At 39.2% G+C, this 23,762-nt stretch overlaps 1 protein-coding gene across 9 annotated transcripts in view; it reads right to left on the bottom strand.

The window, feature by feature from the left end:
* Positions 1–23,534, bottom strand: part of CHD9 (chromodomain helicase DNA binding protein 9) — a 192,592-nt gene extending 169,058 nt beyond the window's left edge. For 5 of the 9 annotated variants that reach the window (XM_054048599.1, XM_054048603.1, XM_054048604.1 and 2 more), the window contains exons 1-5: positions 23,233–23,534; positions 13,481–13,675; positions 12,113–12,247; positions 11,481–11,571; positions 7–1,612 (exon numbers count right to left, since the gene is read on the bottom strand). In XM_054048599.1, coding sequence (XP_053904574.1) covers positions 7–1,446 — 1,440 coding nt within the window. In that variant the 5' untranslated portion in view covers positions 1,447–1,612; positions 11,481–11,571; positions 12,113–12,247; positions 13,481–13,675; positions 23,233–23,534. Of the gene's footprint in view, positions 1–6; positions 1,613–11,480; positions 11,572–12,112; positions 12,248–13,480; positions 13,676–23,036; positions 23,204–23,232 lie in introns of those variants that run through there. The other 4 variants (XM_054048600.1, XM_054048601.1, XM_054048606.1 and 1 more) reach the window with 4 other exon arrangements.
* Positions 23,535–23,762: the final 228 nt, after the last annotated feature.

Genomic DNA, 23,762 nt, shown 5'->3' with positions numbered 1-23,762 from the left:
ACATACCTGCCCTTGCAAAGCTATACGATTTCTGTCTTGTAGATGCCGATTAGAAACTGAAGAATGCCAGGGATGCATCTGACTTTGAGACTGTGTCCGAGCAATATCGGATGACTGTGTTATTTGCTGTGGGGTAATATGGTGTTCTAGGTCATGCTCTAATATGTGGCTTGAAGTGTCCTGAACAAATGCTGAATCATCAAATTGGGGTAGGAGATCTTCCTGAAGGAGGTCCTCTGGATCAAGTCCTGTAAATGGTTCAGCTTGAGACTCAACTTGATGAAGTAAGTTCTCATCCAAAGATGAAAAACCATTGCTTTCTATAGGATCACCGAAATGGCTTATCTGAGAAGCAGAACCCGCAGAGGCTGGAAAATTAATGTTCACAGGAGAGAGTTTTGAACTACTGAAGCTACCCTGAGGATGTGCTGAATGCAACATTTGGAAACTATTTGAATTCAAAGGTGTGTTAGGATTCAAGAGGTGCTCGGTGGTTTCTTGCTTGGTCCCTGTTTGAGATGTAAAGGCATCACTTCCAGTATAATCAGATAAAGGATGTGTTTGTTGGCTAGTAGAAAGAGCGGTAGAAGACTGTAAAAGGCTGGTAGGAGAAATGTGGTTATTAGAGTAAGAATATGGAGAAGGAAACTGCTGTGTATTATTAACAGAGCAAGGAGTCATAGTTGGAGATTGTCCATCAAAGTTTCCTTCTTGATTCCCACAAAAATGTATTGAAGCACTGGCATTTTGAGAAAACTGTTGAACAGAGAGAGGCTGCTGTGAAGTTGATGGATTAGCAATTTGAGGTGGATGGGTAACACTGACTCTGCGTGGAGCAGATACGTTAACCTCCATAAAGTTTTTTGGCCGATTCAGAGCGTCTTGCCCTGCATTAATGTTGTTTCTGCTTTGTTGCGACTGTAGTGAGGCACACTGATGCTGTTGTTCGTTGGCCTGAAATAAGGCAAAGTCATGGTGTGCTACAAAACTTTTAGTTTGCTGCATAGACTGAGAATGTCCTTGGTGAAAAGGTGACCCATTTTGATTTGGAACAGTTGTGGTAGTTTGATGACCCCACATAGGACTACCATCAGCCACATCAGGAAACATTCCATTGGATTGGTTTTGTGGATGGATTGGTGAGCAATTAAATTGAGAGTGTGGCGATAAAACACTGTCAGCTGGGCTACTGAAAGACTGATTTACTTGAAGTTTCAGTGAATCATACTGATTTAACTGCTCAAATTCGCTCATCTTTTGTTGAGTTTGAGTATCTTGCACATGGTTCAGTGAGTCTATGTGCAGAGGCTCAAATTCTGCACCCAAGTTCAATTCATCAACAAGTGAAACGGGTCCAGGTTGTACAAAGGCATCATCCGACAAACCTTCCAACGTCTCGCTAAAAAGGTTGGCATCATCAAAAAAATCCATCATAGGATCAGTCATCTTGATACCTCCACACTGCTTCGTCTCTGAACTCCAAATGGAGTCAATTTACCCTCTCTGCAGTGAACAGCAACAGATTACTTCCAGTGGTCACCACCTTATCCAATGCATGTCAACATCCATTAGTGCTTCTGAAGAAATGTATGTCTTAAACTGTACAAATATCCTAGGGAAGAAAGAATAAGAGCAATGACTTTAAACTTACTTTTCTGGAGTTTTGTTTTATTTAGTTTTCATTTCCTCCTCCTCTTGGTATTAGTTTGTCAATTTTACTCTATATTTATATAAACAAAAGTGAGCAATTAGACTCATTTTGACTTTTTAAAAAACAAAAACAGAAAACTGTCAAATTCTAGTCATGAATGGGCTGCTTTATTTTTTGTCTGTGTCCCACAAATAAAACATATGTAACTATTCATTTATTTCCTCTCCAATGTTATATTTTATACAGTTGAAGAATAAGTAATATTACATGTAATGATTCTGTATATTCTAGATCAAGTAAAATCTGAGAGGAGAAAGGAAATAGTCCAAACACTTGAGAGAGACAGATCATCGTGAAACAGCTTTAGTAAGATGAAGCTCAGATAATCTATTTCTTTCCATTAAACTGAATGAGTGCTTGGTCATTTCAATGAAAATCTTAATTATTCAACATTTTTGTTATGATTTTCAGTCTAATTAACCTGTCAATTACCATTACATATTAATAAAATGGTTAAGTCACACACTGCTCATGGATTTTGTGCTTTCACAATGGCAACCAGGAAATATCAAGTAATGTATTTTTTCAATATTTTTAAAATGCAATAAACTGCAAATCAACTTCTAAAAATTTTAGAAGTGAACACATGCATAACATGCACAATTACTGCACTTATACATGCAAATTGTGTATAAGCAATTGTGAAAATCTGTTCCTTTGTATATAAATAAGAGGTGGGTAAATGGTAATTATTCTTCAGCTGAACAGAACAAGTTACAAGAAACATTAAGTTATGTTTAGATTAATTTCACTTAAACCCACTTAACCAAAAACACAGTAGAATCCACAAAGGCATAACTTTTACCGTATTTGGAATCAAAACTTTCTTCTCATGAGGTCAAATCCTCACGGAAATCAACAAATACACAGGGAAATCACCACTGGCAGGATCAAACCCATAAAGAAAATCTTGGGGAGAGAGTATGTATATGCCAAAGAAAAAGAGCAACTCATCAAGCTTTAGAACAGAACTGGCTAGAAATTAATTGGCAAAACTGAGCTAGTCACAAGGTCCCTGAAATACAACATATTCATATTTCTGTTCAATACAACATCCAATATGCAAGCTTGAATGAAAATATGTTCTATTACTGCTATATGTGATAGTTTGACTTCCTAGATAATCAGAAAACTTAGTCTTCAAGAATACCGAACAAATCACTTTAAAATATACATTGGTCTTCTAACAGTCTTTCCCGACTCGTACACAACAAACACTAACATTCAGATGGAAGAAAAAATTTTAACTCTTGAAATCCACCATTGCTAAAACTTATCCATACTCCCCCAAAGCTCTCTCCTCCAGTGACTGACTTCCTGGATATGACCTCTCCACAGCAAGTTTTGTGGTCTTCCTAGGGACATCCTAGAAAGTTGAAAATATTTTCCTTCTGGACAGAGCCCTATATGGTGTGTAGGTATCAAAGAAGTCTGAACAGGAACTGTTACCAAATATGCAAAGTGATGGATAATGAGTCATAAAAGGCTTCTCCCCCATCCATTCCAAACTGTATATGTATTTTGTTTACTATTTAAAGCAGGGGTGGGCAAAATATGGCCCGTGAGCCGGATCCGGCCCGTCTAACATTTCTGTCTGGATTCCTCTGCCCCCTCACAACCTCCGGGCCACAAAGTCCCGTGGCGCAGCAGCCGGCTGCTGCTGGCATGTCTCTGCACACCCCTGGCGGGGGGGGAGGGGGGAGAGAGCGGATGAGGCAGCTCCGTGCACTGCCCCTAGCACTGCCCTCACAGCTCCCATTGGCCAGAAACATCACTTATGCTAACAGAAAAATATAGCACACACTTCAGTATTTTGAAGTGAAAAATTATGAAGATTGATGTTTCTCTTCATTTGTGATAAGCAAAATGTGTAATAAACAGCGTATTTTTAAAAAGCATTGCTAATAGTCAGATTTCCCACTTTCCACATTCATAGGGATATAGCATAAAACACAAATTGTATCATCCACCTTTGACCAAGGAGGGGTGGAAGAAACTAAAGCAGGAGAACAATCAAGTTAGATTAAGTATGACGTACAAGTACCGTAGCTGGTGGTAAATAGGTCTAGTTCAGAGGGGACCCATTAAATTAATGGACAGGCTTACTATATTTTATTAGCTGTCTGTCCATCAAGGACTCCTGTGTTTAAAAAAAATAATCAATTTTAAATGCCCGCATAATTGAAAATGTTTTAAATGAAAGTATCCCCCTCTGGTTTTCAATTATTATCTAGGGCAAGTATTAAATTCCCCTTCAAAGGGAGGGAGTGAAGAAAAAAGGTGAAGTCCATTGTTTACAAATGAATGTCAGACCACAGATTAGAGTGAATACACAAAATATTGTAGTATTACTTGCACATACATAGTTCTTGTGTACTTCCACAGATCTCAAACCATCTTTCATAAATTGGATGAGTGGGCACAAATTGGGCACAAATTGTCCCCCAGATCACATACGTAGTTGACAGTTCTGATGTTCTCCACCCATACCAATATTTTGTCAACCTGAATGCTTAAACACTATGCGCCATCGAGGAAGAAACTGCGTAAGACTCCATGGTAGAGCCCACAAAAAGCTGCGTGTAACTGTAGTTTGATAAAGCTAGCCATGGTTTGTGCTAAACATACAAAAAAAAAAACCTACCTTCCACTTTCAGAGGTACCCTCTGTGCCCTAGAACCATAGTCCTCCTGTCTTTCAGCATTAAAAAAAAAAAAAGGGGGGGGGGGAGAGAGATGAGGGGGACTATAAGCAGTCAAGCTTTTTCCACTACAAACTTCTGTAAAAGTCACCAGAACTCCATAAAATTGGAAGGCCCACCGAGACAAAAAAGGAAGAGGCGGAGAATGCCAGTTTCAGGGATTCCAACACAAGATGAAAAACCACAATTTGATTTCCCAATTGATAAATCATCTGGCATCTCTGCGCTAGAGAGAGGATAAATATTTCCAGGCAAGTTAGTTCTTGGAGAAAACCAGTAGTTTCTTGTCACAAATCCAGATAGCAATTAATTTAAGCAATTCTAATTTGTTTAAAGTAGTATCTAAACATACCAGCAGCTTAAAAGAGACAGTGAAGCAAAATAAATTTCAAACAAAGATGAAGCTCAGAAAACTGGATACGAAGATTCTTGTCAGTTTAATAACAATTCCTCTTTATATTACATATTATAGAAAAAGAAAAGGACTCAAACTGAAAAAAAAATTTGTTTCACCAGAAGTTGCCCTTGTAAGACAACATGGAAGAGGCATGCATAGCATCATTGTTATGGTTACGAGAACACTTCTACTCTAAACCACTGTTTTTGAACGCTTATGTAAAGTATGTAAAAATGTTAGACTTTTGTCAGAAATGTATCATGTTCAATTTAGCACAAATGCAAATTTGTTTGGAAAGTTTAATGATATTCTGCTTTGGAACACTACCATTCACACTAAGACATTTTCCTAACTTGTTTTGATGTTTGTGCAAACCAAACTGTTTTGCCAACCTTCTCCTGCTCTCTATCATAAATAGGTGGCTAGTGATATAACTGCAGCACTGTGTTAGCACTACTTAGCCTTTTTTAGCTGTCTGTCTCCCTCCCTGCTAACAAGGTAGTATGTTAGGAAACACTGCCAACCTGTTACAGATAAGTTACATGGAAATTGTAAAAGGAAGGAGTTTAGAAATCTAATCCTCATATTTAGGGCTGCATGCCCAGGTTAACAAATAGAGATTCTGCAAGATCAAGTGGGACACAAGTTTCATAGCCAAGTAGTCCTCATGGAAGATGTCCTTCTAGCATACCCCCATTTTAAACAGAGTAGGGAGTCTAGCCTTCAGCATGTCAAATGATTGAAACTGCAGGAATAGCTTGAACAGGCAGAATGTGCAAGATACAGTTAGAATGAATTGGTACCTATTCTTTTATCTCTAAGTTCCTTTACTTTAACTTTTTCTTCCATTTTGGCAAAACTACATGTTTACTGCACCATATGATCACTCAGTGTTTTGAAAGAAAACTTAACTTCCAGATTTAAGGCAACTGGAATTCAGTGAGGCTTCCAGATCAAATCTAATTTGCCACCCTTGTGCATATTCAGACGTAAAATTTTGTGACAAAATAAAATTCCACTGAATTCCATGACTTTATAGGTTTTAATTCTTATCCATAATGGTGCATTATTGCACAAGATTAATGTTAATTTGAAGGGAAAAAAAACTAATCTTATCACAAGTTTCAGATGGCAAGGTCCTTTTATAAGGTTGAGGTTTTTTTGTTTTGGACACTTAAACATTAATGAACTGCCTGTATGAAGCCACTGGTACAAGTGGTGACCAGCCAAGAAGATGAATACATTCTTGTTAGAGTTTTTAGAGGTCATTACCTCTTATTAGCTAGTATAATGTACATTTGATAAATACATCGTTTCAAGTTTCTCTCAAATTTTTTTCATTTTTAAATCAAAAAGTGGCATTTTAACTCAAATTAATCTAAAATAGTTTCCCCAGAAATTTTTTTCAGTGTAAGCAATACAATACAAATACAATGAACAATGTGTGTCCTGTTCTTATTTGATTTCTCTCATTTCTTGCAATCTCACAAGCTTGGTATTTAGGGCTTAGCTCCACGGGGAAACTGACCAGCACAGCCATTCCAGAATAATTTTGAGTGGATACTCTACGCATTTGTTTCAGAAACTTTATTCCACAATAATTACTCCACTTTGCCTAAAATGAATAACCAAGCCAATATCTGCAATAACCCTTGTCTTTTCTCAGCTGAAACATGCTATAATTCTATGATTTGTCATCTTCAGTCATGACATCACATCTAAAATGTAATATGTAAATTATGTGACGGGAATCACCTCCCACCCTTACTTTTTTGTCTTAATCATTGGTTATTCAACAAAGCACCTAAACTTTAATCTATTCAGGTTTTAATAATGCATAAGAGACCTACTTCAAATCAGAGATTAAACCCTCAGATTAAAAAAACATGGCTCCTTCAAATAGGTCATAAAGTGCGCAGAAAAATGTCTTAGGTGGGGGTGGCGATGCCATACCATCAATTTCTGCACAACCTGGGCTTCCATTTAAAATCAAATGAGTGTGTTAACCCTTAGTTGTCAAGAAAAAACAAAACACTACAAAATCTTCCAATTAAAAACAGGGTATAAAGCAATGCAGTGCTGTTCCTCTGAGCCTGCCCACAGTTCCTCTCCAGCACTTGGCCATATTTTCACTGCAGTTTAGGTCAGTTTTCACTGCTGATTTTCAGAACTATTTGAGCAGCAATAAAACTCGTAATGATGAGGACAGTTTGTCTGTTGCGAGCAATAAGAGGTGGAAAATATCAAAACGAAGCAGGAGGATCCAGACTGGACTGAAGCTAAGGTAAAGTAAGTGTTTTTCGCACGCATACCTCACACAGGAGGAAGGGCTAACAAAGAGAGAGAGTGTGTGTACACTTTCTCCATCACATCAGTCAGAGGGGTTAGTGGTTAGGATTTAAATGTATCATACCCCAACTAGTCAGAAGCTATGAAAAGCTAGACATCCTAAGCGGGGTATATGGATGGCTGAAAACCTGGTAGGAAAACGGTAACTACCATTTTCCCAGCAGTTTCGGAAGCTTGGCTTTTTACCTGGCATTGCCCACATCACTCTTTGGTTGGGGTGTGTAGCCCTCTGATTTAAGTGTCTTGTAAATTCTGTAAGAAAGTGTGTGAGAAAGGATGGGATTAAGGTTTAATGGAATGAATTAGCAAAGAAATAGACATAAAAGCTAGAGAGGTTGTTGGGGGAAAGCGTGGTGACAAGAAATAGGAGAATGAAGAGGAAAACATAGTGGTGAAATATGGGGAAAGAAAAAGAGGAAAAATCGGGAGGGCAGGGGCGCATGTGGGAAAAAAACAAATGAAAGAAACAGTGAAACCAAGAAGGAAAAGAGTGTAAAAAGGCAAGAGACAGCAAGTTATGCTTGTAAAAATTTATTAAATGGAAAGTTGATGGACAGCATCACAATTAAATACAGGACACTATAAAGACTACAGAACAGTTAGATTTCTTTAATTGCAGAGGCAGTGGGTTTTGGGGACACAGGAGCTATTATTCTTCCTGACTAGTAGGCGCAGTCCTTTAGCTAGTAGATGTCAAGTAAACATTCAGCTCAATATCCAAACACGTCATCACTTTTGCCTATTGTAAATAAATCACTGCTCCACACTGAGAGGACAGATTGTTGAAAAGTACAACCACTTCCTGCCAGAAGTGATAAAACCTCAGTCATCAATGACTGCTTTCATGTGGAAATTTGAGACATCATCATCCACTTTAAGGTTTGTGTCCATTCAGAAGGCCGAAGAGGGTTAAAAAAAAGTTACGGTTACGGACATGATGCAACAAAATTCAAAATACTTGTAAAAGATGGGAGTTCGTTCATTTCTCTAAGACTATAAAAGATCAAATTAAGGAAAAGTTTATATATTATACATAAAATACATATGCACCTTTACCTATCTAGCAGGGCGGGAACTTCTTGACCCATTCTATTCTAATTGCAAAGAAATTTGACCCTGATCCATTCAACTCTTGAAAGTTTTTACAAAAAAGTGCTTCTAGCTCTAAATTCAGAGAAAGTCTTTCTGCAGACAGAAAAAAATCATTTCATTGTGATGAGCAAATGTGACAGCAGTGGAAACTGGGCTGAAAGCATGATAGCAGTAGTATCTGATGTAAAGCATTGGGAACTATAGGCAGGAAGGAAGATCTGAAGTTTGGGGGTTGGAATTTGGGGCAGGGGGGGAAATAAAAGAAAAAAAGTTTCATTTTCTTAGACTTAAGAATTGCCCTACAAAACAGTAGAAGAGACTTGCTTCTAACTGGGCAGAGGTTTGCCAAAGAAAGTAAGATGCAACAAGAATACCTCTGCACTAAGTTAAATGACACATTTTCATGTGCTATGTACGTTCTTGATTATCAAATCCCTTAGTCCAGTGGTTCTCAACCTGTGGTCCATAGACCCTGGGAGTCTGGAGGCTATATCCAAGATTTCCACACAGGTCCACACCTCCATTCGAAATTTTTAGGGGGTCCGCAAATGAATGACGGTTGAGAACCACTGCCTTAGTCATTGGTTGGACACAAAGTACACAATATCAGAGATGTAGACAATAGCAAAGATGAACCTAAGTTTTATGTGCAGGAATAAACTGATATTTTAAAAGCTTTTGTGGTTTTCTCTTGCATAATAGAACTAAATCCAGACACACACTCTCCAGGATCAGAGACATTCACATTCTTATTTTTTGTGTTATTTTCATCTTAGTTAAGGTTCTCTTCATTTGAAGAACTAGAATGATAATGTAAAAGTTATTGCTCTTTGTTTCCAGATAAAAATTATGCTAACATAGACTTAAGGTTGAGTGTATATATAGGTATTTTACAGTTACAAAAAACAAACCAGGATGGTATAATTGTCCCTGAAACATATTCTACATCATGGAAATTCAGAGTTAAAATGAAATCTTATGCTAAGATTTGTTAACATGTTGTTGATGCGTTAAGGTACAGAAATGCAATTAGGTTACCCCACTGTTAGGTAAACTCTGCCCTGCCACAACACCATGCAATAACCATACATTATGACTAAAGCATTTTATCATCTGTAGTCAGACAGATTCAACTGATTTTTCCCCCTTCATGGCATGACTACAGGGCAAAGTTAGGTTACTTGGTTATCCCATCTGTGCATTTCCATACTTGAAGATTAAATTTAAAAAGTCCAGATATACATTAACACGGATTTTTCTGCATTTATAATGCTTATTATGGAATATTACATCATCCTTATATCACATATACTAAGATTAAGTTAAGGTTGAGGATATACAATTTGTGCTTGGGAATTTACTTTTTAATTAAAAATTTCAGACATGAACACTGAATTCAAACCCCAAAAGAGAATGTTTACATATGATATTTCCTGTAATATGAAGAATCAACCGTAATGCTTTAAAATTAATTAATTAATTAAAGGGGGAAAAAAAAAAAGGTAACTTTTAGGAACAAGGATGCCTTGGCTGCTTTATGCTTCTACGGAGCAGCACAAAGCAGTCAGAGTGTACTGGCTAGTTGAAATGGATTTACAACTCCCTGCAGCACAAAGCGTACCCCCAGTTTCTCCCTCCCTCCTGCACATCACACCCAAAATCACTGCTCCATCCTACACTCCCCACATCCCCCTGTACTCAGAAGCCCTAGTTTTTCCCTTCCTCCCTAATTTCTCTGCTGACAACATCTGGTGCAACAAGTAGGTTTTTGACAGCAAAATTTAGGATTAATGGTAAGTGTCTGACATTCTTCATAACTCAGTTTCAGTCCGCAGAGACAGACAGATGATGTCCTACTTCAGATAATTACACAAAAAATGGCCATTTGGAAAGAGGACACATCTTTTATTACTCTCAATGTGAGTAAAGCTAAGCTTCCCAAAACAGGGAAGATAGTGGCCCCTAATAGCAGAGAGGGCCACTATCTTTTCTGCTGACTGCAGCTTGGCCTCAGTCCAACTGAGAACAATCAGACATGGCAGCAATTTTAAGAGGGCACTTCTTCATAGAATTCTCTGCAGCAGATCATTTGTCAGCCTCTGCTGAACAATAAACTTTCAGTTATGAAGAATATGGCAAAAAGTTACTGTTAATCCAAAAACTATTCCTTCAAATGCAGTCTACACACATTTTAGTTTTAGCTAGAAGGAAAGTTTGAAAATGTGTTACTGACATCATTAGAGACAAAAGAGCTTTGAGGGCAGTCGCTACAGTTCTTAAAGGACGTATTTTAAAATACATTTTAACTCAAATTAATGGATTTATTTATAAATTCTCAGAAAATTATTGTATATTCAAAAAGTGTTGAAATTTTGGGGTGGAGACACTGTATTATATATAAACTAAGTGGTAGAATCACTGCTACTTAATTCAACCTCAAACATGGAGCTGCAAATGGTGCCTTCATAATATGCTGAAAAGTTGTGTGTTTTTTTTAAATCCAGCATAGCATGACCAGTCTCTTACATATGAAAATGGTGAATGTTTATTTAGAGAAAAACAACAAAACTTGAATATGGGTGTCCATTTGAAAAGCATCTCAGATTCTCCCTAAAGTCAGATCTTTTACTACTGTATATGGGTATATGCTGCTCAATAAGTGAATGAAAAAAAGTATGCCGTATGTTTCAGATGATATTTGTTCAAAGCATTAAAGAGTGTATCAAAATAAAAACAGAAAGACTCATGAAGTTCTCAGTCTTTCCCTCTTTGCCTGGAGGATGAAAGTGTATAGAAGACCTCTTCTGTTGAACATAATCTCCCATCCACCTGAAAACTCTACCTTGAAAATGCAGACTATTTTCCCCAGAGTAAAAATGGGTTTATTTTATACTCCATAAAAGTAATCTTATAGGTCAACTTTTGAATATATACATAAACTTAATCATTCGGTTCCTCTAGCTCTAAAAATCATCAAGATGGGGTGGCTGAGTTAAGATACTGATACTTGTTAAGAGATTGTTCTGTTCCTAAAATGTGCTTTTATTAGTCAAAACAGGTTCAAAATTACTACAAGCTAATACAAACTCTTAGATGATGCTATGACAAACTCTGATTAACGCAGAAGAGTCTGAAAAATAAATTGTTGAAAGTGAAATGTTCTTACTGAATTTTTTTCATTCTGTAAAATGAATGAAATGACAAAAGTCAAAAATCAAAAGAATCCTTACCCATGAATTAAGAGTCCATATCCTTTGTGAAGAGTCAAGTAACTCAGGGTGATGCCTACCCCAAAATAGGTAGTTCATTATCATTAGGGACCTGAAAGTAAAGCACATTAACAAAAGACAAATCACAATCACACTTCAAGGTCATAACTTAGATCTGATAATTCAGCTACTGAGTACATCTATGGCATTGATCACTTGGGAAACATGAGAATCTCCATGTATTCATAAATAAGGGAGATTTTTAAAGCAATTTTGCAAATTTCTATTTGCTCACTTACCTAAGATAAGTGAAGTTTTTTGGGTTTTTTTTTTTTTTTAATATGACTGGAAAAGGACAAAATGAAAGGGAGAAGGACCATCATTGTCATAGAGATGTAGCCAGATTTTGTGCTGGAATTTTAAATTTTTTATAACTATTTAAAAGTGCTTAATATAAAAAGTATGATAATTTTCAAGACTGAATAAAACGTGTTCTTAAGGGCTAAGGTTTAAACTTGCCAATGCTTATACAATAAACTATTTAGCTGATAGCAGAAAGGAAAGTCGAAGGTTGCTGTGACTACACACCAGGGCTTAACAGATGTTTTTGCCAATATCAAGTAATATTGCTGAATTGGGGGAAGTGCACTTACTCGACAGTCATGCTCCAATCCCCCATTGGACATAGCGGGGAGTGGAGCCCACAGAGCCTAGAAGAGGCACCAAATGTGCAAACACACTGCAGGGAAGGGGAGGGGTGAGGGGAGAAGTAAAAGCTTCTGGGATCCCTGGAAGAGAGAAAACACAATGAAGCATACCATTCCCCTTCCCCAATGCTGCATGGGAAGGAAAAGGGGGGAAATAAGTGGATTTGCATTCTAGATCAATATGCTTTTATAGATAGATTTCCCCGTATAAAAACATGATCCTTTTCCTAGGCAGATAGAGCAGCCTTAAATTCTGTTAAATACAAAAAGAACAGGAGTACTTGTGGCACCTTAGAGACTAAAATTTATTAGAGCATAAGCTTTCGTGGACTACAGCCCACTTCTTCGGATGCATAGTCCACGAAAGCTTATGCTCTAATAAATTTGTTAGTCTCTAAGGTGCCACAAGTACTCCTGTTCTTTTTGCGGATACAGACTAACACGGCTGCTACTCTGAAACCTGTTAAATACAAGCCTTCTCAGGAGATCTTTCATTAACGTACACTCACAAATTTATTAGTGAAGTGTTATTCTTAATTTTATATCATTTTATTTTTTGAAACTTCACAGTATTTTAATCAGGATAACTGGAAAACGAGTTGTATCTTCCAAACAATGCACACCACAGTTATCAGGATAACAAGAACTGTTTGTCATAAGCTGGTAACTTCATGTTAAAACTGTATTTAATACACACTCTTGATATACATGCTGCAATATCTGCTCTTCTTTTCTCATTTAATAACTTGTAAACTCATTCTAAAGTTGGTAGACTGAAGTATGCCTAGCCTACTTACAGGCTGTTCTATGTTAGGAATTCTTGAACCCTAAAAAGATTGATTGTGTCTAAAACAGTTAGACAGACACCCGTCTGAAACATCCTCTAATCTGTCCTCTACTGTCTTAGGGGATATGTACAAATTTTGGAATATCCACAAAAATTTCCCTTAGATTTTCTTCTTATACTGCGATTTCATATCACAACAGAAAAAAATCAGAGATCCCTTCAGAGATTCAAAAACCTCTTCCCATCTGTCAATCAAGTTCAGAACCCATACTTCTAGAATTTAACAGTCAACTATTACTAAATATACAAACAACTTTTCTGAATAATAAAGAGTTAATTGGTTAAGAAGTACTACAAACAGGCTAATTTATAGCATAAGGTTTTGCAATACACAGATTAATGGTATTTTATTTTCAATGGTATTTAATTTAATCTGGAAAAAATAAACCATGATCTTGGAATCAAATGTTTCCCTCCCCACTAGTTTACAAATTAAAAATATCACACTTAGAGATTTCTGCACTTACCAACTGTGGCAACATCAGCTTGCTTAAATGTTTTGTTATCTGAAACATAGCTGTCAATTACAAATTCTTCCTCAAACTGATTCTGTCAATAACTCAGAAAAAAGAGGATTCTCACTCCTCAAGCCAATAGAGACCACTTGCTTGACCAGCCTCAGATATTAAGACAACCATGGAGTATTTGTGGCTTTGAAGAATCTTGTGTTAAAAAGAAAAAAGAAACAAAAGATGAAGTAATGAGAAAAATAAGGCATTATTAAAGCATTAAAAAGTGTTACCCATGCAAACAGACAGCTCAATGACAATTACACCAATACGTTCATAAAAATATCTATGCAAAACTACAGAAAGCTGCATGCACACAGCTTAGTCACAGTCAAAGAAAAAAATAGGATCCAGCCCCGTCTCATATTTCTCGTTTATTTAAGCAGTATTTCTTTACTTTGTGCTGTCAATTAGTTATTTTGCCAAACTTATAGTAAGTAGTTACATGATGCATCAACTCAAAAGGAGTTCAGTAAAGCTTCTGTGGTTTCTATTGTTTGCCCTGAAATGTGTGGATGGGGTTAATATGTTGTATATAAATTGTAAGGACCAATTTTATCAACATGAACTGGAATGAAGATTTTTTCCAAACATGGCTCGTTTGAACAAAGCTAACCTAGAAACAACACCTTTTAAAAATGATCTGCCATTACCCAAACAAGGAGGCCAGTATTCTTTTGTAAAATAACAACAACAAAAATCTTCCTCAGCATACATGTACACATACCTATATTACAAACTGTACAACTTTGAAAATCCCTAACACACTCTTGATGGAGCCAAAGCATCACCATTTCAAAAAATCCTTTGGAACCATAAACAAAAATAATCTACCTTCATTCAATTTAGACTCTCCATATACATTAGTAAAAAGTGGAATATACTATTTATTTCAGTTTATTTGGGATAACCACTCTGCTCCAATTGTAACAAATTGTGATATCACATAAAACTCATGATAATAGAAAACTGGTGAGTTAAAGACTATTTACTTGTATGTGCTTATGACCAAGTGCTTCTTGTATACAACAGAAGGTTTGATTTCAAATGAGACTACTCCAACGCTGTAGAAAAAAATTGCTGGATTGGAATATTTCTTTGCAAGCACTGGTACCAATACAGGTGTGCGCTGCACCTTGTCGTAAAGTTGATTTTAACAAGCTGAGATAAGAAGGAGTTAAAACAGTCTTGAATATTCTGCTCTTAGAAAAAGGAGACATGCTAATCCAAAATTTCTCCATGGGAGAAAAACTGTCGGGGTCCAAAATTTCAATGGTAAGATTACTGGAAAACGGAGCAAAAAATATTATCTTATTCTACTCTTTCAAGATTACTTTTACCTGGTGTTTCCAAAAATTATCTATGAAGGGTTCTGTAGTCATGACGACAAGTTTCAGGACTCCATATAGTGAATCCTGGTTCACTTTATAACTGAAAGTGAACCAAAGTTCTCCATTTCCTCACCCAAATACAGCTTATCTGAACATGCCAATATGAAGAGCATACTTTTCCCTTGGAAGATCAGAATGAAATACATTCTTTAAGTGACCTGTGTGGAAACCAAGACCTATCATAAGATTAGGAAAACATTTTAATTTGGGGAAGGAGGTAAAAGGTTTATTTGCTTTCATTTAGGATTAAATATGAGATGCTTTGCGTAAGTTTTTAGTATTTATAAAAATAAATGATAACTTAGGAGACATCTATAGAAGCTTTGCTACACCCGAAATAGATTCAAATCATCATTCAAGTTTTGTCACAAGTTCTGCCAATGCACCTCAAACCTGATCTGCAGTACCCCCATTTCTGCAGTCCAAGATTTTTCCTGAACAATTACGTGGAAGCTGTGTTATATGGACAAATATTCACTAAGAACCAGGTAAAAGCTCACTCTCATTTTCTCTTGTGGCCTAAAACAAGATTTCATTACAGATCTCCAGAGATAAAATAATGAACTACTAACCCATTTCACAATCTAACCTTCTTTCATCATACAACTCTACTAATACACATTAATCTTGACCTTCAGTAACTCTGGTATTCCAGTTTCAGGACTGTCCTGGTGAGCCATTGCCAGCCACCAGGTTGTGTGGTGGTTTTCTGAGCTGTGATAATTTTATTACGTGAACAAGGGTGTAAACAAGCTCAAAGGAGAGGCCATATTTATTTTGCTGTTGACTAAGGCTGTTTTGAACACAGATTGACAGCACCGAAAACTGTTTACACATAAGCGTAAGTAATTTTCTGTGCAAATTCAGAGAAACAGAATTTCAGGCCTCAATGAAGCTCAAATTAAGGTGCCACAGATATTCCTCCAGATATTACCCTATATATTCTGCAGAACAAGTGCAGTTTCAGGCTTTCCTCTCATCATCACATTTATTCACAAGGAAAGTCCCACATCTTTGAGATGAAGAGCACATAAAACCTCTCTAACATTATAATAGTGCTCTAATACAGATTTGACATACATGGGTCCCAAACAATGCACTGCAGAAAAGTTTTAGACTTCCTTAATAGATTGCCTCGTTTCTAACTTAAAAACAAAATAAATTTAAAGTGACAGTATCTTAAACTGTAAGTGAATGCCTTCTTGAATTCTAGTCATCTGAGCACAGCAGTGAAACACCTGAGCTCTTATCCCATTTTAGCATCAACACCTTTTGTCACAACCTGTTTCACTGCCACCCATCAGTAAACTGGCAACACATACTTATTTCACAAGTGCGTTCTGAGGATTATAATTGCGAATTTCTCAGAAGACAAAAGATCTAGATTAGGGACTACATTTTGTGACTTCTGCAAAATGGTGATAAATATTTTGAAAGACTGTACATTTCAGCCATGAAGAAACACAGACCCAATGCCTGATTCTTTTCACATTTACCCTGGTTTTACCTACAGTTTAATTCCACTAACTTCAATGGCGTTACGCCTGAGGTACTACAGTATGAGAAGAGAACCAGGCCTAAGTTCATTTTCAATAAATGAATTCAATAGTGGTTAAAAATGTCTAATGATTTTTTTAAATAAAAAAAGTGTTTTAATTTAAATTAGATTTTTTTTTAAATTACCTATTTAAAATGTAATTTTAAATTGACAACTTATATTAATAAGGCCTTAAGTCACTATAATCTACTAAAATAATTTAAACTAAATAAAAAATATAATATGTGATATGTTTGCTGCTAAATTTTAAAGAAAGTCAGACCACAGAACTGGTGGAAGTCACTGGTTTAGCACCTGGAACAAGAATTTGTAAAAGTGCTAAACCAGTTTTTGGACAGCAATAGCCTCTTCTGAAGGTGCAGAGAGAATACTTTCTTTATTTCAATTTTTTCCAACTAGTTTAGTTCAATGACTGCCTCCTTCAAAGCTGGGAATTGAAAACGCATGAGAAAATGAGATCTACTAGTTCTAAAATCTTGAAGGACATGGTGACCAGCCACAGTCAGTTAAATTCACTAACTACAGAAAAAACTTCCTTTGTTTAATAAAGCAGTTTGTTTTCAAGGCAAAACACGTTTTGATAAACTGTTTTTCCCTTATGTATCCAGCACAAGTAGTATTAAATTTAAAATGCCATTTCTGTGCATTTAAAATTCAATTTGAATTTCCATCCAATTAGAGCATGACACAAATTGCAAGTAAAAAATTAAATCTAGTAAATAAGAAATGCATCATTCACTATTTTCTAAGAATAGAAAGGTAAGAATGAAGAACCTAAATAAATGTAAGTTAAGCTATGCAATTGCTTAAATAAATGTATATAGATATAGTGTATCCTCCTGGGTAGCAAAAAGCAGCATTAAATTTAGTGTAAAGGCTATATTTAGTTGCAATCAACATGTTTTAATGGTTGCCAGCCAGTGAGAATCAACCTTTCTTCAGGAAAATAATGAAAAAGTACATGCAAAACATGATTAAAATTGATTATTTAAATCAAGGTTTCCTGCATGTTCATTTAAACTGATTCAAATTGGCAATGTAAATCAACCCACCCTGTTCAGAAATGACAGCAAGTTCACGTTATTCATATTATTAAAGGGGTAGACTATTATGCCATTATATGTAACAGAAAGTCTTCAGAAGCTATTACAAGTTTTTCCTCTTATGAGGTTCAGTAATGTGTTAATCTTTAAAATAATTAATTATATGAGATTATTATTTTATTTACTAGTAAAAGCCTATGTAATTTTCTAGAATGAACTTTGGAAGACTAGCTAAACTCCTAATATATTAAGCACAGAAAACTGTTTTTATTCCTCATGTGATATAAAGGTGAGTAGTTAACACCACACTGAAGGAGGAGATCAATTTGGTACTCACTGTTCCTAAATTTTCTATTAGCTACATAAAGCACAGTCAAAATTGGTATTTGGCCACAAGAAGTGAATGGGATGGCCACATCTTGTGATGGACTCTGCTACTTTTTATGTAGGTACAAACTTTGAAATGTTTAATTTCATAAATTAACAGTCCTCAAGTGTCAGTGTTTTTGAGGTCAAACTAGATGATCACAAACATCCTTTCTGGCCTTTAAAACAAAACAAAAAGGTAAACAAAAAAAATCAATGACTCTCAAAGTTATGATCTACAAATTCACTCAGTTATATATAGAATCATAGAATATCAGGGTTGGAAGGGCCCTCAGGAGATCATCTAGTCCAAACCCCTACTCAAAGCAGGACCAATCCCCAGACAAATTTTTGCCCCAAAGCCCTAAATGGCCCCCTCAAGGATTGAACTGACAACCCTGGGTTTAGCAGGCCAATGCTAAAACCACTGAGCTATCCCTCCCCGCAGTAGCCAAAGATGTTAATATCAGACATCTGTTTGGTGTGCAGGCTGAATCAAGTTGGAGGTCTCAGTACAACTGTTGTCCACATCACACTGGCACCTTTGTTGTCAAACAAGCCAAGAACTGAGTGAAACTGAGGACAGAACCACCTTCTCACCCCAAGTATGTTCCCTCCAGTTTTATAAATGAAGCATGGTGGCAGAACAACATGAAAAAGAGAACTTTAGTCTCAAATGCTGCAACACAAACACCTTAAATGAGCTCTCACTAAAATGTAGTTGTGTATCTAGCTGCACATGCACCATGCTAAAAATATACCAATACAATAAAATAAACTCAGCATTTCTAAATATTTACACCTCTCTGTGTATGTTATAGATTAAAATGCTTAAATGCCTAATGTGTGCTTTCACTTGCCACATTGCTCTAATACCACAATTTATTGTTGTTTGTGTTTTACAGTTCAATATTCTACAAGTTCCTCCAACATATGATCTTTTTAGATGGCAAAAGCAACTAGCTTTTTTTTATGTATTCATTATCAGAATGTTGCACAAAAAGAGAAATACCCAGAATTTACATTAAAAAGAAGAGTCTCTTCATTCAGATGGCCAGTGGCCAAACAAGTTCTCTCTTGCCTATATGAGCTGGCCAGAGAAATAAAAAACGATCAGCACACTCTGATCATATTTGAATTAAGTGCTAGCAACCCATATTGTGGTTATTGCATCCCCGCAAATTTAACATGGTGAAGGTAAAGAAAAGTCTTCACTCCTTCCTCTTGCTGAACAGGAGAGATGCCCCTCAGGGAGTCCAGATGACAGTGGGATTCCAGCTGTCAGTTCTTAGAACTCTGGACACACAAAATCCCATGGCTGGGCTTTGGGTACATCCATTAAGGTGACTTCAGATCCTTCAAGTTCCTGAAAGCTCTGCCTCTTGTCCAGGAAAGAGGCTGATTGGGAGAAAGGGGAAAACAATGAAATGAGCCTGAAAGAGAATGAGATTTCCTTAAGTGTATTGAGCAGTCTGCTCCTTAGTCTGAAAGGGACTGTGGCTGTAACAGGAATGATCAGAGAAGTAAACTGAATGAAACAATCTATAAAAAGTATGAAGAGCAAAGAAAATTTACTCAGGACTCAGTTTGTGGGTAGCATAGGAATCACAACTATTATTCAAGTCTGGATCTGTAAAAAGCAACAGAGTCCTGTGGCACCTTAAAGGCCTGGTCCCCACTAAGCCCCCACTTCGGACTAAGGTACGCAAATTCAGCTACGTTAATAACGTAGCTGAATTCGAAGTACCTTAGTCCGAACTTACCGCGGGTCCAGACGCGGCAGGAAGGCTCCCCCGTCGATGCCACGTACTCCTCTCGGCGAGCTGGAGTACCGGCGTCGACGGCGAGCACTTCCGGGATCGATCTGGAATCGATTTATCGCGTCTTAATCAGACGCGATAAATCGATCCCAGAACATCAACTGCCTGCCGCCGGACCCTCCGGTAAGTGAAGACGTACCCTAAGACTAACAGACGTATTGGAGCATAAGCTCTCGTGGGTGAATGCCCACTTCGTTGGATGCATGCTTATGCTCCAATACATCTGTTAGTCTTAAAGGTGCCGCAGGAGACTCTGTTGCTTTTTACAACAATTACTGTAACCCAGAACTGTGCAGGACCAAACTAGAACACTGCATTCTCCTCCTTCTGTTCCAACTTCTGTTCATCATTCCTTCCAAAATAATGCAATGGTCCAGAGTCTAAACATTTACATGAGGTAGACACAAGGACTTATACAGCAGGCCTGATACATGGGAGACAAGGCAACACATTAAGGAATCCTACCTGATAATCTCTGATAAAATTGTGTGGATGACCTATTCATTTTATAATATTTCAAGTATGATTTGTAGTTTACATTAAATGAAGTTTGCAGCAAAATGTTAAATGAATAAATAATACAAAATAAAGAATTGTTAGTGCTGCCCACACTGGGGTGGAGGGCTGGAAGCATGTTGAAATTAAAACATACCTATTACCTAATGTCACAGGAGTAGAGCAGTATAATAAAATTGTGTCAATTTCATTTTTAATCTTTCTAAGTCACTGGCTCTTGTCTATTTTATAGAAAGGAAACACATGAACAAGGTCTGCTTTAAGGCTTTCATAGTCTCCGTGTGATGGTCCAAATCAGAGCACTTCACAGATACAATCACTAAAAACATATTTTCCCCCACTCTGAGCTTTCATTTACCTAATCAAAAATGACTAGGAACTCATGGCTTGATTTTCAGAAGCCCTCGGCATCCACTGCTCCTGTTGAAGTCAGTGGGAGCTGAAGCTACTCAGCATCTTTTAAAAATCAGATCTCTTTAGTCATAATAATGATGGACAGGAGTCCAACAAGTCTTTGGGAGGCAAGTTGGGCTACTCTCCACTGTAAAGATCAATTAGGAGCTTATATACCAAACTATTTGCTGACATATGTGGCTGAATACTAACAGCTTAAGCAACACTTACTAACTTAATGATCTTAGCACCTTTGAGTATATCTTTATACTCAAATTAATGAAGACAAGTTTGGCATAGTATTTCCCAATTTGTTTCCAATGTCATGCAATGCACAATTGGTAAACCGCATATTGTGATGTTCCTAGAACGGCAAAATATTGATTGTTGCTGACAAGCTTTTGTTGAAGATATCCTATAAGTAACAGTTTCACTATGAAGTATTTTTTTCCTGTGGATGGTTAATTGTTATGATATCCATGACTGTCAAAAGCACAGCTCTGTGAATTGCTTATGAGAGAGTAAGAATTTATTTTTTATGTTCCTGTGTTAAAAAAGGAATTGAAGTCAGTAGTGTTTTGCAGCCCCATCAAGCAGGTGTGTCTGAACAGTTAAAGAATTAGCAGATGCCTACAAGCAGGAACATATCAGGTTGTCTTTTTGGGTGGAGACCATATGACTATCAAGAAATAAGCAGGATGTTATTTTACTCTCCCACTTAGGTAATTATCAAAATCTGAAGTAAAACATATAGGTTGTAAGATTTTGTTTACCACTTGAAAGAAGTCAGCACAAACATAATATAGGCTATTTCACCTAGATATAAACCAAAATTCACAACCCTTGCTAGATAGAAACTCTGTAACTGCTCAAAGATATTAAAGGAAGTAGAAACTATTTACCTACAAAGTCCAACATAGTCTTTCTGCTCAGAAGTTTTCAGTTATGACTACTATTAAATTAAATGAAAAGAGGGGGGGGGGATAAAGCTTGCACCTAACAAACTGGTGTTTCTGGACTGGCACAGAAGTGAAATGGGATACAGAAACCTCCTATGACAGACAAGCCTACTTTTCTTGTGGTGGAGGTTCAGAGACAACTACTTTTAAAAGCAAAGTCACAAGACCTCAGAGAAAAGGGGTAGAGGAGGTCAGAACCCTTTCTAGCACTATCATGGCTGTTGCAGCATTATATTTATTAATCCTTCCCTTTTTTCTGTCTGCAGTCTCCATTTTCTCCTCAGAAACCATGCCTGCTGGCCCAAGGCTCTTCAGTCTCTCCTCTGCAGGAGACACCAGATCTGTCTGTATCTCCTCATAGTGAGGTGATACAGCTTTCATTTAAGTTTTTAGTTACTATGGATATGGTCTTTTGCATGCAAAAGTGAATAAGGAGGGTGAAAACCTTCCTACGAGATGAAGGCCTTGATGTCACCTTTGCAAAGAGAGACTTCTTGAATGTTCTTTTCCTCTCCTCCCCTCCCACCAACCTGTCTGGGAAAATAGGTTTTCTTCCACACCATCCTGTTTGCAGTAGGTCCCTTCGCCTCAGCAGAAAACTGTCACAAACCTCCCGCCTTCAGCAGAGACACACACTCTCCTGACATATATTGTTCCAATCCATCTAACACACCCAGGAGGGAGATAACCTCAAATGACCACCCTGCTATCCCAAGGACCAGCTTAACCCCCCCCCTTGCCTTAGCAACCCCCACAATCTGCACTCCAAACCCCTTTTAATCTGCCGAGGGGAAAAGCAGCTTCCCATCCCCCGTCCCCGCCCTGGTGGAGAAGCCAGGTCCGCTGCCCGCACCCCAACGCACATCCCTCCTCTGCCTCATAGGCAGCCAGCACCAACACGCCCCCTTGCCCAGCGTGCAGCCAGCTCCGTTCCGCTCGCTTCCCCTCCCCCCCCCGCCCAGGGGGAAGCCAGCTCCAACCTCAGCCTCCCTCTCTGCCTGCACCGCCCCGCACCCGCCCTCTCAGCGGGCAGCAGCTCCCACCTCGCCAGTCTTCCCCCAGCCGCCTCGCCCACTTGCCGGATGGGCAGCCAGCTCCAATCCCTCTCCCTCCGCCGCCTTCCTGCCCGCGGGGACCAGCCCCCGCCGACCTCCCGTATGCTGGGGCCCGGCTCCAACCCAGCCCCCGCCCCTCCACCCTGCCTCCGGCCCAGGCGCGGCTGGGGGGGGAGGGGCGCCTGGTGGGTGCGAGGGGCAGGGGCGACCCCGACTCTGCCGTCGCCCCGCGCCTGCCCTGCGAGGGGCGGAAGCAGGCTCAGCCGAGGCAGGGCGAGAGCAGGCCCGGCCGCGCCGTCCCCTCGCGTGGGGGGGGGGGGGAGCCGGGGCCGGCCCGTGTCTCCGGCACCTGAAGCGCGGCCTGCTCCGGGGGCGGCGGGGAGCAGCCCGTCCCCTCGCACGCACTCACTCACCGCCGGGTTCGCCATTACGCGGCGGCGGCCGCCTGGCCGGCACGCGTGGGGAGAGGTGCCCCGCGCCTGACAGCTCCCTGCCTCGGCCAGACTACGGGGGAACGGGGCGGCGGCTCCCCTCCCCCCTCGGGGAATCCCCCTGCCGCTCCGGCCCCGCGGGGTGCGCAGGTAACGGCTGGCTGGGGGCACCACTTACCGGGTGGCTGGCACAGGCCCGGGAGGAGGAGCGGGAGGAGGCGGCGCGGCGTGATTTGCTCTTCCCCCGCCCGGGCAGGGAAACAGGAGGGCTATTGGCGAAGTTTCACTAGCTCCGCGCCGCGACCCCACCAGCCCCAGCGAACCCGAGGGGACGGGCTGGGGGGGCACATTTGCATATTTGTCACCCACTCGCTGATTGGCCGCCCGGCCGGGGCCGCCTCCGCTGGCTGACACGGTGCTCCGCGGGAGGGAGGGAGGAGAGCGGGTCTGCGAGCCGGGGAGCAGTGAGCGAGGGGTGTGAGGAGGGGAGGAGCGCGCGAGTCTCCTTCCTCGGGACACCTTCTCCTCACGCTTCTACAGCCCGCAGGGGCGGGGGTCGCCGCCCTGGGCGGGGAGGGGGGTGGGGCGGGCGCATCCAGGCCGATGAAAGAATCAGAGCCGCTGATAAAATGGTGCGTGAGCGCAGCGATGCGCTGATCCAATATGGCCCCCTTCACTGACAGAAGCCAATCCCGGGCGCGTTTACTC

This window comes from Malaclemys terrapin, chromosome 14, assembly GCF_027887155.1.
Source record: "Malaclemys terrapin pileata isolate rMalTer1 chromosome 14, rMalTer1.hap1, whole genome shotgun sequence".
Classification (NCBI taxonomy): domain Eukaryota; kingdom Metazoa; phylum Chordata; order Testudines; family Emydidae; genus Malaclemys; species Malaclemys terrapin.
Note: the sequence above shows the minus strand (reverse complement) of the source record. Positions and strands in the feature narration are given on the sequence as shown.